At 42.7% G+C, this 21931-nt stretch overlaps 1 protein-coding gene across 1 annotated transcript in view; it reads left to right on the top strand.

Moving 5' to 3' along the window:
* LOC109912097 (golgin subfamily B member 1-like) overlaps positions 1–21931 on the top strand; it is a 62801-nt gene that overhangs the window by 37242 nt on the left and 3628 nt on the right. The window contains exons 13-20 of the mRNA XM_048610114.1: positions 1372–1448; positions 4428–9826; positions 11004–12951; positions 16664–16842; positions 17419–17554; positions 18251–18388; positions 19242–19403; positions 19733–19830. Coding sequence (XP_048466071.1) covers positions 1372–1448; positions 4428–9826; positions 11004–12951; positions 16664–16842; positions 17419–17554; positions 18251–18388; positions 19242–19403; positions 19733–19830 — 8137 coding nt within the window. The remainder of the gene's footprint in view (positions 1–1371; positions 1449–4427; positions 9827–11003; positions 12952–16663; positions 16843–17418; positions 17555–18250; positions 18389–19241; positions 19404–19732; positions 19831–21931) is intronic.

Raw genomic sequence — 21931 nt, 5'->3', positions numbered from 1 at the left:
GAAGGGTCTAGGCCCGAAACGTCAGCCTTCCTGCTCCTCTGATGCTGCTTGGCCTGCTGCATTCATCCAGCTCTACACCTTGTTATCTCAGATTCTCCAGCATCTGCAGTTCCTACTATCTCTGTTGATGCTGTATGTTCCTTTTGACTGAGGCTCATTGTTGAGTTAAATCAACAAGAACTTTTCTCTGCATCTGCTGTGGTGGTACTGATAGAACAATGTAATGGGGACACAACTCTGCATTCTAACCCCAGCTGTACTGGGTCATGCTGTTGTTTTTAATGAACAGTGTAGTGGTATTCCAGCCTCTATGTTGACAATTCTCATGAATGAATTTTAAAAACTCACTAAATTCACCCGTACTCAAAAAGGAAAGGAAAATAATGAAAAAGATAATGCTCAGCACACCTGTTTGCATCTGAAAGAGGGGAAAGAAAGATTAAAAGTTTGTGACAGACCGATTAACAGAACATCCGACTCCCCAATAAAATGTTTATTTCTTAGTGAGGATGCCCATGTGAAGGACTTTGGTGAGAGATTGTTAAAAAGGATAGGAGGATAGAATAACCTTAATTCACTAGCCCTCTATGTTAATAGTTCAATTAAAGTGAATGGGAATTGGCATCTGGATCAATCAGTTAATTAATCTTGGAATGAAAAGGAGGAAGGATTCCCCTGCGTCTATATTTAGGTAAATTAGCCACTAGCACAGATTCTTTTTTTTCCCGCACCAATTGCTCCTTCCATTCCTCCTCCTGGTTCTTGGAAAGAAAATAAATCAAAAATTGTTCCCTCAAAGTTTGTCAAGATCACACATTTGCAATGGGAGAGGGCAGAATCACACCTGTCGAGAAAGGAAGGTTAATGAGTTTATTTTAACCCTTTCACTGTGTGCCCGCTCATACTTTCATAATCCCTGCACCCTCTAGGTAATAGGTCCCGCTGGTTTTCCATCCTATGTGGTAACTACCGGAAAAGCTATAGACCCCTTAATTATATAAATTGAGGCCAAGTCCCTGTTATAGGCCCCCTTACGGTCAGCTGTTTGGCCTGCTGCACTTGGGATTTGTAACCAGGAGCTAGGCCTAAGCAGGGGCCAGCATCTAATGGTGGAGTTTATTGTTTGGAGAGCATTAAATAACAAGACTGGGAGACTGGCATTTCCCAGTATTATGTAGTAAATGACCTGTTTTTCAGCTGACAGTGCGTGTCATTGTATGGCAATCGATAAGTCTGGCTTTTTGTGTTGCAGGCAGTATCCTGTAGTCACAACAGTCCCAGTGGAAGTCAGAATGTGTATGCAAATGCGCTTGAATTCGTGAGAAGAGTAGATAATTGATGATGGATATGATATCTGCCTTTTGTTTGCAGGGCAGACAAACAAAGCAGGGGTTCTTCAGGACAATGCTGAATCAGAACCAAAAGCAGCAGATCTGACAGAAGTTCAGGTACGGGAACTTCTTGCTATAATGAAAACTGGAGATCACAGTAATTTGTTCCTACTTCTTGCTATAACTCTTCCTATCTCAGTTTCATCCCAAAGGATGGAGTGTTTCCCTCATGGTGTGTGGACTCAAACAGTCTTTTGATGAAAGCTTCTTGTTTGCGAAGAATACATTAGAATCATCTGATAATTTGAATCAAACACTTTTGGATTAAGAGGAGTTAGCCATACAGAGATTTATAGTTTGGAATAGTATTATGATTGGAATTCAAGATTTTATGACTTTGTTTGGTTTGGTTGAAAGCACTCATGTCTCTGAAGTGCTTCAGAGAGATGTGCTGCTTAAATATAAGTGGTGCTGGCTTTACTTCTCTAAAATTCCACTTTGAATATCCAATTGTAGCTGCTAGTGTGTAGTGTACATTTTCTTTTGCAATTGTTTTTTATTCTCGGGATGTTGGCATCACTGGCAAGTCTAGCATTTATTGCCCACCCCAATTGCCTGTGAATGTGATGGTGAGTCTTTGAATTGCTTAGCCATTGTCAACTGAGTGACTTGCTAGACTACTAACAGCTAATAATCCAGGTGTGGGACTGAAGTCACGTGTAGACCAAATAAGGTACGTGTGAGAGATATTAGTGCGCCAGTTGGGCTACTCTATTATGACCGGCAACTTCCATGATCTCTTCACTGGTGTCAGCTAGCAAAAACACCAGATTAGATGCATTCAGTTTCACATCTTGCCATGGAAAGTTTTTAAACTCGTGCCTGCTAGTTTGCTACTTCAGCACCATAAAAACCTCACTTTCAGAGAAAACCTTGCAGACACCCATGGAGAACAGCATAGCACTGAATGACTGGTTGTGAGGGAGCATTTGAGAGTTTCTGGGGAATAAAGCTGGGATATATCTGTGATGCTCATAAATGATGCAGGTGAGAATGTGGGGAAAAATGACAAGTAAGTTTGTGGGTGATGCAAAGATTGGTTAGGTGGTTGACATGAGGAAGAAGGTCTTAGGTTACAGGAGGATGTAGATGGGTAGATCAGTAGAAGATGGAACTTAGCCCTGAAAGTGTAAGGTGATGTACTTTGGAAGAAATAACAAGACAAGGGAGTACTCCATGAATGGCAGGACACGAGCAAGGTCGGAGGAATAGAGGCGTCTTTTTTTTGTCTATTCATTCATAGGATGTGGCTGTTGCTGATTGGCCAGCATTTTTGCCCATGTAAAGCCTAGTTCCCCTTGAGAAGGTGGTGGTGAGCTGCTGCAGCCCATGTGCTGTAGGAAGACCCACAATGCCATTACGATAGTAAAGAAGGCATAGGGAACATTTGTCTTTATTAGTTGTGGCATAGATTATAAGAACAGTGATGTTATGTTGGAGCTGTACAAGACTTTGTTTAGGTCAGAGTTGGAGTGCCGTGTGCAGTTCTGGACACCATACTATAGGAAAGATTTGAATGCACTGCAGGGGATATTGACAAGAATGTAGCCTGGGATGGAGCAGTTTAGCTATGAAGAGAGGCCAAATAAGATCAAGTTGTTTTCTTTAGAGCAGAGAAAGCTGTGAGAGGGTGTATAAGATAACGAGGAAATGGGCAAGGTGTGTAGAAAGCAGCTTTTCTTCTTAATTGAAGGGTCACTTACAGGAGGGTATAATTTTGAAAGGCAGGAGTTTTAGAGGAGATTTGCGGGATTTTTGTTTTCACCCAGTGTATGGTGGGAATCTGGAATGCATTGCTTGGGGGAGTAGTTGAGGCAGGAAACCTCACAAACTTTAAAAAGAATTTGGATGAGCACTTAAAATATCATAACATGCAAGATTATGGGCCAAGTGGTGGAAAGTGGAACTAGTGCAGATTCAGAGTAGTTTTTGTCAGTGCAGACTCAATGGGCCAAAGGGCCTCTTTACTGTATGAATCTTTGAAAATGGCAAAAAGTAATTTTCTCTCCAGTTAATGAATAAGGAAGGCAGTGACATAGTGGCAATAGCTAGCAGTCCAGAATCCAAAACCCCAAGCAGATAGTGAAATTTTAATTCAATGAAAAACAATCTGGAACAGAGAGCTGGCCTAATATTGACCATGTAGCCACTGTTAATTGTCATAAAAATCCATTTGGTTCACGATTGTCCTGTAGGAAAAGAAATCCACCATCCTTACCTGATCTGGCCCATATGTGACTCCAGACCGACAGTAGTGTGATTCGTAATGGCTGTCTGGACAGTTAGGGAAGGGCAGTAAATGCTGGCCGAGCCAGAGATGTCATATCCTGTGAAATATTAAAGAAGAAGTTCATCATCTAGGTGTAGGGTCATGATGTTGATATAAGCACAGAGTTTACAAAAATACAGTAAGGACAGGTAATGGCCAAGATGTAGTGCCTTTACCTTGTGGAATGTAAAGTACGCATCAACCACCACCACCGCACCCCTTCCCAACAAGCACTTGTTATGTGATGGTGTTGGTGGTAGGGAATGCTGGCTGGGGGTTACTGTGGCAGTTTCTTCCAAGTTCCACAATGTATAGGCAGAAAAACTTGGCCATTTCTTGTACTTGTACTTGTTGTATTTTTGTAAATTCTGTACATTTGCCTCAACATCAGTAACCTGAATTTATACAGTGTCGTTGAGTAGTTACACGTACTGAGGTTCTTCATACGCACGTAATCAGGCTGAAAAAAGCAGTAGATATTAGGACAGATGGCAAAAGTTTGGTCAAAGTGGTATATTTTAAGGACCTTCAGGTCTCAAATGCGTCATGGAAGTGGAGAGGTAGAGTTTTGGGGAAGGAATTCTAGAGGTAGGAACCTGGTCAGCCAAAGTCACAACCTCTAATGGTGTGATGAAGGAAGTTGGGTTTATACAAAAGGCCACAGGTTTACCATATCAGACCATGTATAGCCGGTGTCTGGGTGGGGTGTTATATTTCGAAGTTTAGCATTATGTAGGAATTACTGAGATTTTTTTTTTTCAACCTAGCACGATAATGCAGAGGTCGGGGAGTGCAGAGATCTCGATTCCTTACAGAGGGCTATCTCTGATAAAGATAAAGACCTGGCGACTGTTACACAGCAACTAGCAGAAGCTAAGAAGGAAATAGCAAGGCTCAACCAACAGCTGTTCGACAAACCAGGGAGTGTGCGACTAGAAGATGGGACTGGCTCCCAAGTAGAGGCAGCGGATGTGAATCAGTTTCTGTCCCTTGGACAGAAGGTCATGTCAATAGCTGATAAGAATATTAATGTGTTGATACAGGAGAAGGAAGGAAAGAGCTTTGTCACACTAATGGAAGACAGCATGAATTCAGGCAGTGAAATAGAATGCACCAATATTTCAGTGGAAATAGAGGGGAAGACTACCTCTGTCGTACAGGTAGAACAAAGGAGTACAACAGTTGTCCATCTGGATGAGAACACCTACTCCACCACAGAGCTGTACAGTTCTGGGGAGCATCTCGAATCTAGTTCCATTTCACAGCAGGGATTGCAGATGGTCTCAGGAAAGGAGCAAGATGATGAGATTGTTAGAAATGTTCATGGGTTTCGAATGATTGAGAATGAAGAGTTTGAGAAACTACAAACTCGCATACAGGAACTTGAAAAGAACCTGGAAGCAGCAGAGACCTTGTACAGAAGGCAGCTGAATGACAAGCAGGAGGAATTTATGAGCTTAAATCAGAAAGTTTTGAGTTGTGAGAAAGAGGCTGAGAATGCAAAGGAAACCATCAATAATCTGAATTTAGAAAAGGACCAGCTCCTCAGTCAGATTCAGCAGTATGAAGAGGAGTTACGTTCAGTATCTGAGCTGAAAGAAAAACTGACCAAAGCTGAGGAGAATGCAGCAAATGAAGAGAAGAGGCGGCTTTTGTTTTTGGAGCAAACAAGCAGGCAGAGTGGCTTGTTGGAAGAGCAGCTTCACAGTGCAGAAAATGAATCGAGGTCAAAAGACATGAAAATTGAAGCCTTGGAGAAGGAGCTGGATGCTATCCAGTGTCAGGTCTCTGAGCATGATGTAGAGGCTAAAGCTATTAAAGCACAGTTGCAGGAGAAAGAAGAAGCAATCTTGAACTTGAAGCAGCTCATAATGGATGAGGAGTCCAAAGTTGAGGAGTTCATGCAGAAGTTAGCTTCCAAGGAGCAGGAACTGTTGAGTGTGCAACACAGCCTGTCTGAGGAAACCAGCAAAACTCAACAGCTTCAGACCAGTCTGACAGCAAGGGACATTGAAATGGCTGAGCTTACCATGAGCATGTCTGAGAAAATGGTCGCATTGAATGAAGACAAATTTTCCCTGGGTAACGAAGTAAAACACTTGAAGGAGCAGCTTTTATTGCTGCAAAAAGAACAGGAGGGAATTGGAGGCCAGGAGAAACCCATAGTTGAGACCAAACTGTCTCCTCAGAAGGAACAGATGGACCTCCTACAAAATAATGCTTCCGGGTTTGAATTGTTGTTGAAAGAGAAAGACAGTTTGGTGAAGCAAGTGGAAAATCTGAAGACAGAAAATGAACAGGTAAAAAGAAAGCTGCAAGCTGCTTTGATAAAGAGGAAGGAGCTTCTGAAGAAAGTGGAAGAAATGAATCAGGAAGCACAGAAGAAAGACCTCCATGCAGAGGAACTCTCAACAATGGTGCCTGGGTCAGAACGCAGTGACCTTGTATCTCCAGAGTTGCTGAGTCCATCCAAAGAAGCACAATCCCAGGATCCACATACAGTTGACTTGATTAGGGCACTTTCTGAAAAAGAAGCAGATTTGCAGCGTGTTAACGAAAATCTGCAAGATCAAGCAGCCAAAGTTATTCAGCTTCAGAATTTGGTAGAAGCTTTGAAGCAAGACCTACAGGAAAAAACAGATTGTGTGAATTCTCTGGAAGCTGATATATTTGCCAAGCAGTTAACAATTCAACAGCTAACGTCACAGCCTGAGGTGGAAAAGAAGTGTGTCGAGCATGAGGGTACTGAAGTAGATTCTGGAAGGAATGTAGATGAGTCCATCACCACAATGGAAGGCTTGGCAAAAGGTAAACAAACTGAGCTTGAGTTGAAGCTTTTCACCCTGGAGCAGGAAAAAGATCAGCTACAGAAGAAGCTTGAGGAGGCTGTGAGTTCACGCAAGGACATGATCAAAAAGGTCCAGGAAAAGAACAGACATCACAGGGAGCAAGTGAAACAACAGAAAGAGGAGTATAATATCCTGCTGGAGAATTTTAATGAGCAATGTCTGGAGAAAGCAAGCATCTGTGAGGAACTTTCAAAAGTGAAAGAGCGGCTACGGTTATTAGAAGAGAAACGTTCTGTGAATGTGGAATTGCAGGCAGGGAAGCCACTTCATGAGGATAATGTCCCAAAGGCAGATCAGCATTCGGGCTGGAGCTGTGAGGAGATAGAACCTTCAAAAGTAGAACCAGTTCAGACATTCGTAGGTCTATCTGAATCAAGGAGTGACGATATTTTGGTGGCACAGTTAAAAGAAGAACTCCAGATGTTACACAGAGAGAAGGACAGTATTATGTTAAAACTGGAGCACTCAGAAAATCTTGAACAAAGAGCAAGGGAAGAATCAACAGAGTTTCAAGATCAAATTTCTGAGCTGCAGAGAACCCACCACTTGGAGAAAGAGGAATTACTTAAAGAACTTGATCTTCTGAAGAAGAGGAAGCAAGAAATGGAAACAGAAGGCCTTAAAGTAGCTTTAGAGAGAGCCAACGCTGAAAGTTCTGTCTCTGAACACTTGGCCACACTAAACAAGGAATATGATGAACTAAAGAACATTTTGCAGAAAAAGGATGAAGAAGTAGAATATTTCCAGATACAGTTGAAGGAAAAAGATGTACTCCTCAACAACCTGCAACAGAAGATATCTGACAAGGAAGAGCTTGTCAGAGATTTGGAAATGCAAATAGAACAGCAAACCAAAGAACACGAAGAACAGAGAAAACAGTTGCAAACAGAGATTCTGGAAATTCAACAGAAGCAAGAAGAAGATACTGAAGAGGCTAAGTCCAAACAGCAAATACAGAGGAAGCTACAAGCTGCCCTCATCTCACGTAAAGAAAGTTTGAAGGCAAATAAGTTGCTGAAGGAAGAGCTGGCTTCTGTAACGACATTGAAAGAAGAACTAAGTAGCAAGGTGAGAGAAATGGAGAAAACCACTGAGGATCTGAGGCAAGACAAAGAAGACTTACTGGCAAAAATGTCGAATCTCCAAGACCAAAATGAAAAATTAATCACAGAAGTGGATAAGTCACTGACTGAAAATCAGAATCTCAGTGCTTCATGTGAGAGCTTGAAGCTGGTCATTGATAGTGTTACATTGGAGAAAGGAAGCTTGCAGCAGGAGATTGAATTCTTGAAAGGAGAACAAGTAGCTGAGAGCTCAGAGTGGCAACGCAAACACAGTGACCTACAGAAGGAATACGAGACCCTTCTACAGTCTTATGAGAATGTTGGTGGTGAGACTGAAAGGATACGTCGTGTGCTGGATGTTAGCAAGCAGGAGAATCAAGAGCTGCTTTGTAGGATTCGAGAAACTGAGGCTCAGAAGCTAGAATTAGAAAAGCAAGTTCAGGAGGCTGCTCAGGAGCAGGAGGGAATGAAAGAGAAAATGAGGAAGTTTGCTAAATCGAAGCAGCAGAAAATTATGGAACTTGAAGAAGAAATTGAGAAGCTTCAGTCAGAGCAACAGCCTGAAACGAGTAGCCAGATTAAGCCATCTATAACCCCTGACTCAACAGAAAATCAGCTTCAGGAAGAGCTGCAGAAAGCAGTGAGGGAAACTGAAAAGGTTATGAATGAACTCGAGATATTGAAAGCTCAAAAGGATTCTTTAGATTCGGAGGTGATTACATTGAGGCAGCAGCTGAAGGATGTGTCTGAAAAGCTGGAAATAAGTGAAGAAGAATTGGAGAAAATTCGCAGTCGTGTCGTTCAAGGGCAGGAAGTTCAGATGGAAGAAGCAGTTGTAGCATCCCTTGCTGCAGAGGTTAAACAAGAATTCAGCAACAAATTGGGTTCTGCTGTAGAGTCAACTGCAACCCATGCCTCTCCTGAGGGCTCACAAGAAGTCTGTGATCCCAGGGTCCTTGATGAAATTGCCAGTTGCCGACTGGAATTGTCACAGCTGACAGAAAAACTAACACAGATGGAAACTGACAAACAAATGCTCGAGAACAAGATGAGTGAATTGAAGAAAACGAGTCAGCTTTTGAGAACTGAGAAGGAGACTTTGGAAGAACAACTGCTTAAGAGTCAGGACGAATTGAAACTAATGCAAAAGTCTGTCTCTGAGCAGGAGAAGGATAACCACCAGATGATTCAACAAGTAGAAGAGTTAAAGAAGGAAAAAGCAGCTGCAGAGTCAGATAAAGATGACTTGGAAGAGCGATTAATGAATCAGTTAGCAGAACTCAATGGTAGCATTGCTAACTATCAACAGGAATTGAAAGATGACAGTGACAAAATTTCATGCCTAGAACTAACTGTGAAAAACAACCAGAAGCATATAGATAACCTGGAAGAAGAGGTGAGGCAGCTCAAGAGCGAGAAGGCAGAATCTGCAGCCAAGATGCAAAAAGATTTTGAGGAAAAAGTCAAGTCAATGCAAAGAGGAAAAGAGGGCCGAAAGGTCCACAACAAAGAACTGCAGGAGCTGCTTAAGGTAAAACAGCAAGAGGTAAAGCAGCTACAGAAAGATTGTATCCGTTACCAGGAGAAAATCAGTGATCTGGAAAAGACCGTCAAGGCACTGGAATTTGTTCAGCAAGAAACTCAGAAGAATTTGGATGCTGCGATAAAGGAAAAATCAGCAAAAATTGAGGAATCCAAAAAGACTGAAGCAGAGTTGTTTTCCTATAAAGTCCGACTGGATGATACCCAAAGTGAGGCGGCTAGGATCCTAGCTGACAACCTGAAACTGAAAGAAGAACTCCAAACTAATGAGGAAAAGGCCCGAGAGCAAGCTCACAGCATGGAAGAAGAACACAAGCGAAAACTTAACCTAGAACAAAATGAACATAGAAAGCAGCTAAGAAATATGCAAGAGAAATTGGAGCATTTGGAACGGGAGAAGAAGCATGCTGAAGACTCTATTGTTGAGCTGAAGGACATCTTGGAAAAGAAGAAACAGGAAACCAGTAAAATTCAAACCGACTTCAATGAAAATTTGGCAAAGCTGGCAGCCTTCACTCGTAGCATGTCCTCTTTACAGAATGATCGGGATAGAATCATTGATGAATCCAAGAAGTGGGAAATCAAGTTCAATGATGCGATCCTGAAGAAAGAGGAAGAGATCAGGGATAAGGAAGACAACTGCAATGAGCTGAAGGAGCAGCTAAGACAGGCGTCTATTTACAGCGAGGAACTGGAAATCAAGCTTTCAAGGTAAAGGAAAAGGTTTTGTGGGGGGATTGATCGCTGGGTTTATCCTGTCATTGGGGTGCTTCCCCCTCTGGTTGTGCGCAATACAAATCATATGCAACATAATTTCCCAAGGTGCTGGCAGGCAAGGCTGTTCCCTTTTGGCCTTGATTTAGATTGAATAAAAGGGCTCAGATCTGTGATTCAGAAAAGATGAAAGAGTCAGCTGCCATCAGTTTTCTTTTGCATTTTTGACAAGGTCAGTCTAAGCACTACTTATAGATTTCTATGTATCACTCCTACTTGCTAAAGTATCCAGTCCCTCCTTCAGCAACACACTGTGGCTGCAGTGTGCATTGTTTGCAGGAAGCACTGCAACAATGCATCAACTTTTGCAGTAAACAAATGGGAATACAAACTCTTCTAGGTTCCCCTCAAAAATATGCACCGTCGTTCCTTGGATGTACATTGCCACTCCTTCATTGATGCTGGGTCTTCACAGAACATACATTTTTTAAAAAAATATTAATTTTGGTGTTGCAGCATGGACTTCTGGGCTTCATCAAGGTCCTAGGCATATACAGAATTGAGAAATCCTAGTGTTTATGAGCTGTTATATCAACCTGTCAAATTTTCTATCAGGCCTTTGATGAATTATTTCTCCAATTCTTTTCTGTATTGTAATGTCCAGCATTATGTGGACCTTGGTCTTTCACCAATGTGTATTCACGAAACGTGAATCACTGCAGAGGTGAACACAATGGGAAACTTAGCACATCTGAATGTACTTCATTTTTTGTTGCAAATTCTCCATTTATGTCTTAACATTGAGTGCAGCTGGTCCAGTTAGTTAGTAAATTGTAAGTCAAAGCCTGCTGCGATCCTTTGTATGAATAGGAGTTTACTTTATTTGGAACAGAATTTTCTAAATGAATTAGTGAGTTGCTTTTGATGACCTCAGAAAGTTAAGGAAGACCACAAAGGGACTGGCTGTTTTATCTTTTTGCTCCCAATGCAGGGTGAGATGGTGGCTTGGGATAGGCTTAAGAATGAGTGGTCATTCTGAACTGACTTCGTGCTCGTAGTGTTTTGCAGAGCGCTGAGTGTAGGGTCCTGAGAGTAAATAAATTTTGTAAAGTTGTGCTGGAAATGTTTAGTTAACTTTATTGCTCTGCATAACTATTGTGGACAATTTTTTCAGATTGGAGCAGAGTGAACAGGAATGGGAATCAAAGTTCAAGTCTGAAGAAGAGGTTCATAGGCAGATGGTGAAAAAGGTTGAGGATGAAAACCAACAGCTCTTCTCAAAATCAGAAGAATTCCAGAAGCTTCACAAAGATTCTCAGAATGAGCTACTGAAAATAACAGAAGAGGTTAAGAGCCTGATAGAAAAAAATGCTGTTTTAAGCAGCTCTCTAGAGAAGCTTGAGACAACCAGAGGCGAGCTGGAAGAAAACCTGAGGCAGAGAGAGGCAGAAGTGCAAAATTACATGTTGACCTGTGAGCAGCTTCAGTCTGACCTCCAGAGCTCCAAATCTTTAACTGATAAGCTGCATAAAGAAATTGGAGAAAAAGAGGAAAAGATTGTTTCACTCCTGGCAGCTAAAGAGGAGGCTGTTGCTAATGTTATCAGTGAGGCCCAGCAGCAGCATGCTGAAGACATCAGGCACTGGGAATGTCGGATTCAGAAGATAGAAGATGAGAAATTGGAGGGAGAGCGAGCAGTCCAAAAACTGCAGAAAGAAACTGAAGATCTGGATGCAAAACTGAAAAGAACTGAAGCTGAATTAAAGCAGAGCAATGTAAAGCTAGAGTCTTTCACAAAGTCCATGGCCTCCCTCCAGGATGACCGGGAGAGAGTGTTGAGCGACTACAAACAACTCGAACATAAACACATTGAGGTGATTGTAGAAAAAGACCACCTGATTCAAGAGGCTGCGACAGAGAACAACAAACTTAAGAATGAATTAAGGAGCCAGCAAGGGCAGAAGGACGATTTGAACTCAGAAAATGCCAAACTCAATGCACAGCTCTTGCAGTACAGAGAGGACCTTAACCAGGTGATTTCAATGAAGGATTCTCAGCACAAGCAGTTGCTAAAAACTCAACTTGAGAGAATTAAAGCATTGGAGAGTGAGAAAACTGACCTCGAGAGACTGTTAAAAGAAGTGGAACATGGATCAGATGAACTCAGTCAAGAGAACAAAGCTCTGAAGGACGAGAAGCAAAATCAGAAGGAACAGTTGCAGTTAGCAGAGAAAACCATTGGCGAGCTGAAGGAAGAGGTGGAAAAGTTAACAGTTGGTGGGCCTGTGCAGCTGCTTCAGCGTCAGTTGGATGAGAAGACTGCGGAGGTGGAAAAACTGGTCACCAGCCTCTCCTCCATGCAGGACAAGGTCACTGAGCTTGAGTTGAAAGTGGTCACAGTTGAGAATGAAACTGAGCAAAAACTCCGCGCCACTGAAGTTCGGTACGAGAAGGAACTCCAGAATCTGCAGCATAATGCCGGCATCATGAGAAACGAAACCGAAACAGCAGAGGAAAGAGTGGCTGAACTTGCCAGGGACCTCATGGAGACCGAACAGAGATTACGGGAATCAATTGAAGAGGTTGAGCAGTTCAAGGCACAGAATCTGTCTTTTGGGAAAGCCATGAGTTCTTTACAAGTCAATCGAGACCATCTCCTTGGGCAACTTGAGGAGTTACAGAAAAAATACACGAATGATTTTGAGATGGAGAAGAACAGGAGTGAAGGCTTAAAACAAGAGCTAAGCCAGTCCAAAATCAATTTCCATAATCTGCAGGAAGAGAAGGATCATTTATCATCAGAGCTGGCAGCTATGAAGAGCAGTACCATTGAGGACAATTTGCGGATTCGCATTGATGAACTGAGCAAGCAGCTGTTGTCCAAAGAGCAGGATGTGCATGATTTAACCTTGGAACTAGAAAGCTCAGCCAATCAACTGAAAGCATTCTCCAAGACTGTGACAACATTACAAGAGGAGAGGGACAGACTGATGGATACAGTGGCCAAAAGCAAGAAAGTTCACGAAGTTAGGCAGGGTTCTGCATCAACGTCTTCAAAGCCAAGTGAAGTGCAGAGTCTGAGAAATGCTTTGTCTTCATTGCAGAATGACCGTGATAGACTGGTAACTATAGTTTTGTCACTTTACGTTTTACCTATAAATTTCCCTCATGGCTTGAAAATAATTATATTGTAAATTCCTGTATTTTGTTTTGCCCCTGAGCTATTTCTCCTCCACAATCTGCTGTCAGTGGCATACTTCACACCAGTCAACACATCACTTCTGTGTGCACTGATCCACGTTGACTTGCAGAACAACAAAGTCTTGAATTTTAAATTCTCACTCATGTCCTCAAATCCCTCCATGGAGTCAGCACTCCTACAGGGTATAATAAATCATCCCAACATATTTTACAAAAGTGTTATCAAATAAAATTTGACATTAAACCATGTGAGAAGATATTGGGATGAAAGGCCAAAAGCTTGACTGGAGAGGTAGGTTATAAGGAGTATCTTGAGGAGGACACTGTTGTGAAGAGATTTAGGGGTGGGGATTTCAGAGCTTAAGGCCCAAGCAACTATAAAGATATGGCAGTCAGTGATGAAGTGACCAGGGAGCTGCAAGAGGCCGGGATTAGAGAGAGACATGGGGTTGTGAGATTATAGGAAGTTGTTGAGATGAAACAAAGGACCTAAGAAATTGTATAAACTTCTTTCCGTGTTAAACATTGTGAAGGCATGTTTAAATAATTTGTTCATTACTTTAAATTTTTTTTAATGAATTCTCAGGATATGGGTGCTGCTGGCAAGGCTGGTCATTCAGTGCACATTCCATGTTGCCACATGAAGGTAGCGGTGAACCACTTCCTTGATCTACTCCCTCAGTTTACTGTTTAAGCATGAAGTTACAAGTTATTTTATGATGCAGAGGATGGCACAAGCATAGGAGAAGGCCATTCAGCTTGTTGAGTCTGAGCTGGCTATCTGGAGGAGAAATTCACCAAATGTCACTCACCCACCTTGTCCCTGTAGTGCTCCAATTTCTTGTTTAGCTGATAATGATCCAGTTCCCATTGGAAAACCTCATGGAATCTGTTTCTACCATGTTCTCAAGTAGCGCATTCCAGATCTTAACTACTTGGTGTGTGGAAATATTTCTTCTTTTGATACATGTGTTGTGGATTTCCTAACGTAAAATCCAGACTTTTTTTTACTTTGTCAAATTCGGGTAAGGAAACAAAATCTGAAGATCGGAAACTAAGGCAGAAGTGGAAGGATGTAATGCACTGGTGGTGTGCCACAGGGATCAGTGCTGGGGCCACGTTTAATTACAAGATACATTAATGACTTGGATAAGGAAAGTAAATGTAATACAGCCAAATTTGCTGATGAAACAAAAATAGAAAGTCAAGTGGTGAGGATGGCGGAGGAATACAGTTAGGCTAAGTGAGTTAGCAAAAACTTGGGAGATGGAATGTAAGGTGGGAAAATGTGAAATTATCTACTTTGGCAAGAGGAACAGAGGATTGATTATTATTTGCATAGAGGAAGACTGTAAAAAGCTACAGTGCAGAGGAATTTGGGAGTCCTCATGCATTAATCGCCAACATTCAAGTTCAGCAGCTAATAGGGAAGGCAAATGAGATGTTTGTCTTTATTTCAAAGGAAATGGAATTTATAGGACAGGTGGTTTTGTTAAATCTATACAAGGCACTAGTTAGATCGCAGCTAGAATGCTGTAAACAGTTTTGGGACCCTTATCTGAGGAAAGATTTGGTGGCAGGGTAGATGCAGAAAGGTTGTTTTCCTTTGTGGGAAGCCTAAGACCAGAGGGCATGATCTCAGAATGAAGGGTCACACATTTGAGACAGAGATGAGGAAGAATTTGCTTCCTCAAAGGAAGTGAATCAGTGGAATTCTTTAGCGTGGGGTCTGATGTTCAGTGGTTGGATATGTTGTTGGAGGGAATTCTGAAAGATAGGATTTACATGCATTTGGAAAGGCATTGATTAGGGATAGTCAGTGTGGCTTTGTGTGTGGGAAATCGTGTCTCACAAACTTGATTGAGTTTTTTGAAGAGGTGACCAAGAAGATGGATGAAGGCAGAGCGGTAGGCATTGTCTATATGACTTTAACAAGGCCTTTGACAAAGTCTTGTATGGTAGACTGGCTAGTAAGGTTAGATCACATTGAATCCAGGGGGATCTAGCCAATTGGATACAAAATTGGCTTGGTAGTAGGAAAGGGTGGTAGAGGGTTGTTATTCATACTGGAGACCTGTGACCAGTGGTGTGCCGCAGGGATCACTACTAGGTCCACTGACATTCGTCATTTGTATCAATGATTTGGACGAGGATATAGGAAGTATGGTAAGTAATTTTGTGGATGACACCAAAATTGGTGGTATAGTGAACTATGAAGGAGGTTATCCAAGAGTACAACAAAATCCTGATCAGATGGATCATTTGCCAAGAAATGGTAGATGGAGTTTAATTTAGATAAGTGCGAGGTGTTGCATTTTAGAAGACAAGCCAGGGCAGGACTTACACAGTTAATGGTAGGGCCCTGGGGAGTGGTGTTTGACAGAGGGACCTTGGAGTGCAGGTTCATAGTTCCTTGAAAGTGACGTCGCAGTTAGATAGAATAGTGAAGAAGGCGTTTGACATGTTTGCCTTTATTGGTCAGTGCATTGATTATAGGAGTTGGGATGACATGTTGCGGCAGTACGAAACATTGCTGAGGCCACTTCGAGAATACTGCGTATAATTTTGATCACCCTGCTATAGAAAGGATGTTGTTAAACTGGAAAGGATACAGAAAAAAATTACAAGGATGTTGCTGGGACTAGAAGGTTTGAGTCATAAGGAGAGGCTGGACAGGCTGGGACCTTTCTCCCCTGGAGCTTTGGAGGCTGAGGGGTGACCATAAGGAGATTTATAAAACCATGAGGGGCATAGATAAGGTGAATAGCCACGGTCTTTTTCCAAGGGTAGGAGAGTCCAAAACTAGAGGGCATAGGCTTAAAGTGAGAGGGGAAAGATTTAAAGGGGACCTGAGGGGCAACTTTTGCACACAGAGCATTGTGCATGTATGAAATGATATGCCAGAGGAAGTGCTAGAGCTATGTACAATTACAATATTCAAAAGACATTTGGGCAGGTACATGAGCAAGGAAGGTTTAGAGGGATATGGACCAAACACGGGCAAATGGGACTAGTTCTGTTTAAGATACCCCGTTGGCATGGATGAGTTGGATTGCAGAGTCTGTTTCTGTGCTGTGTGACTCTATGACTCTATATTCAAGACTGAGATAGACTTGTAATCAGTAAGGGAATCAAGGGTTCTGGGGAAAAGGCAGGAAAGTGGAGTTGAGGATTATCAGATCAATCAAGGGCCGAAGGGCCTGTACTGCGCTGTAATGTTCTATGTTCTATGTTCTAAAAATGATCTCACTAAATGACAGAACAGACTTGATGGGCGGTGGTTTATATAAATAGTTGTCAGCTGGTTCTAAGCATGTGTTTTATAAAGTTAGATTGTGAGAGGAATGGAAGGTGTTGTCATCTCCTGGTCCTCTGGCATGATCCTAACTTTATACAATGTCCTGCCCTCTATCCACGATCCACTGCTCCGTGTCAATGACCTGCCCTCTGTCCCCAGCCCCTACTGTGCTGTGGAAACTAATCTCTTCCTAGTCCGCTGCACTGTGCTGGGATCCTTCACTCTTCTGCATCTATTCTGTCTCATCCCAGTGTGAAAGCTCTTCTGTGCAGCTGTCCTGCATTCTACTCCATACCCCCTGGTATATCTCTTCTACTTCCCTAATTCTGTTGCAGCTGGAGGAGTTGAAGAACCTGCAGAAGCAGTATGTGCGGATTGGGGAGGAGACAGCTGAACTGTCACAACTCCGGACACAGCTCGAAGCCCAGAACCAACAGATTGCCGAATACAGAGACACCCAAGAGCAACTGAAGAAGGAGAGTGTTTCCTACCATGAGGAGCTTGGACAGCTAAGGTTAGCATTAGACTGCTGATTCTCTGTCTCTAGTTACTGAGTCAGGTTTTGCCATTCCACAGCACAGTGTAATCGCTGTAGGCCCACGATCAGATTAATGAGCAGAAAAACCTCACCCAAGTGGCTCTTGCACACGAGGAAGAATGTCCATTCTTACTGTCCTTAAAATTAATTTCCTTTCAGTGAATTACATTTATGTGCAACAACTGTTGCTATGAAGGTGATGGCAACAAGTATTCTGGGCCAGATTATCCCAGCGATGGCGCAGCCTGGACTGAGATGGAATGATCTTGTCTAGTTTCTGATGGACAGTGCTGGGAGAGGGGACCAATCAGTGAAGTGGAAAATCAGTGGCAGCACCATGCTCCCAAAAGAAATTGAAAATGGACTGTGTTCTCCCTGCCCCCTTCCCATGCAGGGGTCTCATAACCCTGTGCCCGGGCGGGGATCCCTTACCCTGTGCCTGTGTGCAGACCCTCTCCCCTTGCCCCAGTGTTGGTCCCCCTGCCCTGCCCCAGTGCTGGTCCTTCTCCCTTGCCCTGGATCTTTGAATGATTCCACTGTCCTATCTTGCAGATCTGAGAAGTCATCTTTTACCAAACAGTGTGAGAGGCTGAAAGAACAGTATCTGATTGCTGTGTCAGATAAGGATAAACAGATCCAAGAGCTTCAGAGCCTGTGCCAGGAGCTACGGCTGAAGGTGACACAACAGGTACTGGTCTTAACTACTGCACTGTCTTATTTTCATAGTTGCTGCTTTCATGAGATACTGCGTGGTGGTAACTTGAGAACAAAACTCAACTATCAGAAGGTCTGTTTCCGTGCTGTATGACTCTGACTCTATGAAGGATTATTTCTCCTCCTTTGTACTTACTTCTGCATGTGGGGAGCTGGTTGACCCCTGTGTCTATCCCTGAACTGTGGAGGTGGAGAATGGGTAGTTGAGTTCCTAGGGGCTTAACTGGGTCAAAACCAGAACAAGTTCCCACTCCTAATCAGACTGCAGTGTTTCACTGTGCCTGTAGACATGGACCTCAGGCTTAACCAACCTGGACACTGGGCTGTCACTCACTGCCTAGACTTACCCATGATCATTGCACTAACTACTGAGAGAGAGTTTGCTCCTATTGACTGGTTACTCCCCTGCCCACATCCCCAGCATGAGCAGGGCCTTAATGGGGGTAGAGGAGTTATGGGAGAAACCCCAAGAAGGAACAAGTACAGGATAGTATGGAGTTGCCACCACATCCTGTCCCACCAGGCGATGGAGTTTGATTTCTGCCAATGGTTCTGGCGCAGGGCAAGAGTTGTATGGAAACAAGCCAAGCTCAGGCCTGGAGCCAGAAGTAGGGACTATGATCTTTTAATGAAAGAAAATAAGTTCGAGTTGATTACATCTGTTAAACAGGCACCTGAAGACACAGCTAATCCTGGAGAGATTCTTAAAGGTCTGCAGACTGAGAACAGTCAGCTGAAGTCCCAGCTGAACAACAGCTTAAAAGAGCTCCATCAGAAGGAACTTCGCATCCAGAAACTCAACAGCAAGGTAGGCACTGCAGACAGATTTGTTTTGGTCCCAATTAAGTGCCTTCCATTTCTATCAATGTATCTGATCCAGTTCACCATAGGAATCTTCAGCACAGCCTGTGACAAACCAGCGAATGATGGATTACCATTTCAAGACTGTTGCATTAAACTGCATTTTTGCTAAATCCTGAAGTTGTGGTCAGTTTGAGAGGCATAACTACTGCAAATGGTGATAGGTCACGATCAGAAATTTCAGGCCATTGCTTGAATCCCCTCAATCAGATTTCAATCCCTACCATTGTAACAAAGCAGCTTCTTATTGATGTCACATTGTGTGACTGTGACTAATGTAGGCTTTCTCTCAAAGTCCTTCTGAAGCTATCTGAGGTCTTTAACATGCCCTTAGTGGCTTCACAATGTCATTGTAATGTGCTGTGGACATTTTATTGCTCGCCATAAGCATGTGCTACATTACTGTTGTTGGTGCTATTGCATTTCCCCAGAATGGTGGGGACCTCCACAAGTCCTTACCATCTCTGAGATCATCATCTCTCTTTCTCTTTCTCTCTCTCTCTCTCTCTTTCTCTGTGTCTCTGTCTCTGTCTCTCTCCCTTCCTACCCCAAACTGACACTTACCCACTTTCCTGAAGGTGCTGACCTTCTCACTGCAATCTGCACTCCTGAAGAAGCTGACCATGAAACCAGGTCCATCTTGCTCCAAAACTAGACCCACCGTAGGTTTCCAGTATCATTCTATCTTGTGAACACCTCCAACATTAAGATGAAACCCATCTTAACCAGGACATGCTGTTGTGTCCTGTGTTATATGTACCTTCTATTTCCCTTGCTCACCTACTCTGTTCTGTCGATAGATATCGCTGGTGTTTGAGGAGAAGGTTGCACTCTCTGCTCAGCTGCGAGGAACTGGCCAGAGTCTGCGTGACACGCAGCATCGATTTAACGAGTTACAGGCACGTCACCTAACTCTGGAACAGCAGCTACAGTCTTCGGCAGATCTACTGGAAGAGAAGAAGGTGGGTAGAAGAATAATAGGAACTGGGGGAATTAGCAGCTTAATGCCAGATCTGAGTGATGGGAAAAGGGAGGAAACTAGAAACTGGACAAGGTCCTTTCCTTTGATTCACTTCCAGGTATCCATTACTGTATATTTAAATTCTCCTGACCCCCTCAATTAGACTCCAGCCTATATATATATAAATGTCACCCAAATTGCTCATTCCAGCTATATTTCATTCCCAGTACATATAATTTAATGTTAGGTGATGGAATATCTCAGAGCTTTGTTGTGTTATATCTCCAGATACTATTTTGACCCATTTCTCTGCTTTTCTTTGACTTGTAGTTGAACCCCATGACAGATGCTGCCCCAGGTGGCCCTCAGGAGAAGGGGCAGGATGAGGAGCATGTCAAGGAGCTGGAACTCAGACACCTGAAGCAAAGGTAAGAATAGTAATGCTACTTTTTGCCCTTGGATTGACGCGGCACTGCAAAATAGCAAAAGAACCAGTGTTTGTTGCGAGTGTCTGCTCAGTTATATCCTGGACCATATACTCTCCACCTATCACACAGTGTAAAGCTGTTGTAACATTGGAAGTCTTGTTATTTGGGTAACTTTTCTTTGCCAGACATAAGTTTATCAGTCGTTTGCCAATTTTTCTGCAATTTTCAATATAGGATGGTCACCAAGAAAAATCAGCAAGGGAATTTTCAGAAGAAATTTCCTTACACGGAAAGTGATAAGAACATGAAACTTGACTATTGCTGAGAAAAAGTTTGTAGAAGCTTTTCATCAACTAAGCAGTAGCTGTACAAGTGGTGTTTGCTGCAAGCAGGGCGCTACTGTCATTCCAAGAAGATGTTGTGCATATCGTACAAACGAGTAATGTGGTCTCTGAATTTTCAGTTCCAGTGTGATACTAGGTACGTACATCCCACAGGCTGGTGTATCAAATAAAATTGCCTGACCGTACCCAACCAGACTGCACTTGAAAACTTACAGCATAGTTTTCAATGTTGGGTGTGATTCTGCAATTGCACATCATTTACAAACTAACTATTGAGTGTGTGAAGAATTACATTGACAGTCAGTTTAGGATTGAATTGGGGTCACAGTGTTGCACACTTGTGTGCACTGGAAGCTTATACACGTTAATACACAGGATCTTGTTTGCAGATGGAAAAACCATTAACACAAAATGTTAATTTTTTTCAGCAATAGTCACATTTCATGTTCTTATCACTTCATGTAAAGAGGTTTCTTCCAAAAATTCCACTTTTGATTTTCTTGGTGACCATGACCAATTTGAGTCAACCTGTCCTGTTTAAAATGTAAACAAAACTTGGGCTGTTAACTGACAGTCATCGTTAACTGGTTCATTTTCTGTGGCAGTACCTCTACTAATCAGAATCCACTTGCTAACCAGTCAGCACTGTTCTCTCATTAAATATAAAAATTGGTTTCCCATTGATTCAATACTCTTGCAAAATGTCCTGATGATCCGAAGACACAAACTTGCAACAAAATGTGCCCTTTTCTCGGCAAGACTCAAGTTCTGTACAACCCAACAACATGAAATTAGCAAGGCAGTGGTTGAGGTGACTTGTAATGGGAGGCTAGATAAGGATGTGAGAGAGGAGAATGAGGGTATTCCCGATTGTTAAATAAGAAGAGGCTTGAGTGTTATAGGCATGAGTTGATTGGGTCAAATGAGCTGTTTCTGTGCTGTGTTTGTTATGTAATTAATGTAACTGATGTCACCGACTGAAATGGGACCTTTTATTTGATGTAAGGAAGTATCTAACCCATGAACAGCTGCTGGATCACTGTACCTATCACTGAGATAGTCACCCTAGTCTAGTCTCATCACCCCCTAGGCATGTTCCTTTTATAGTATTGGGAATATCACAGTCCAAGTTAATAGAATGATTCAGCTCAGAAAGGAGGGTTTTTAAACCACTGTAGCAGATCTTTGGAACTTTTAGATTACTCCCAGATCCTTTCTCTTTGCCCAGAATCATGTGTTTATTTTCCTCTTCATGCATCTACATTTATTACAGCTGTAAGCATCTGACAATTTTTCCGGTTAGCTTAATTCAGAATTATCCCTGGCCATTTTGACACCGTCTCTCAAATTCTCTTGTCATTGTAAATAATCCCCACTGAAGTAATTTATTACCCTTGCCACAAGGCACATTTTAATTGCATTTTTGACGAAAGGCTGCTTGTTCTTGCAATCTGACTTCCTCTCTTTATATCTCCCTAAATTGCACTCAGCTCTGTGAACAGGGAGGGTAGTGGGTAGTGGAGAAGGTGCCACAAGCAGCACAGCGGGGGCATCAGCTCCTGAGATTCCCTCCATCAGATGTGATTGCTGTGCTGTGCCTTTCCATAGTGATTGTTATGACAATACAGAGGGAGCTTTACACTGTATCTAATCCCACGCTGTACCTGCCTGTACCTTAACGGGACAGTATAAAGGGAGCTGCATACAAAGGGTAGTGGCATTCTGGGGCTCTCTGAGGCTGGAGGCCTGTTGGAAAC

The sequence above is a fragment of the Rhincodon typus genome, chromosome 22, assembly GCF_021869965.1.
Source record: "Rhincodon typus isolate 14 chromosome 22, sRhiTyp1.1, whole genome shotgun sequence".
Lineage (NCBI taxonomy): Eukaryota > Metazoa > Chordata > Chondrichthyes > Orectolobiformes > Rhincodontidae > Rhincodon > Rhincodon typus.
The sequence above is the reverse complement of the archived record's forward strand: the minus strand, read 5'-3'. Positions and strand labels throughout refer to the sequence as shown.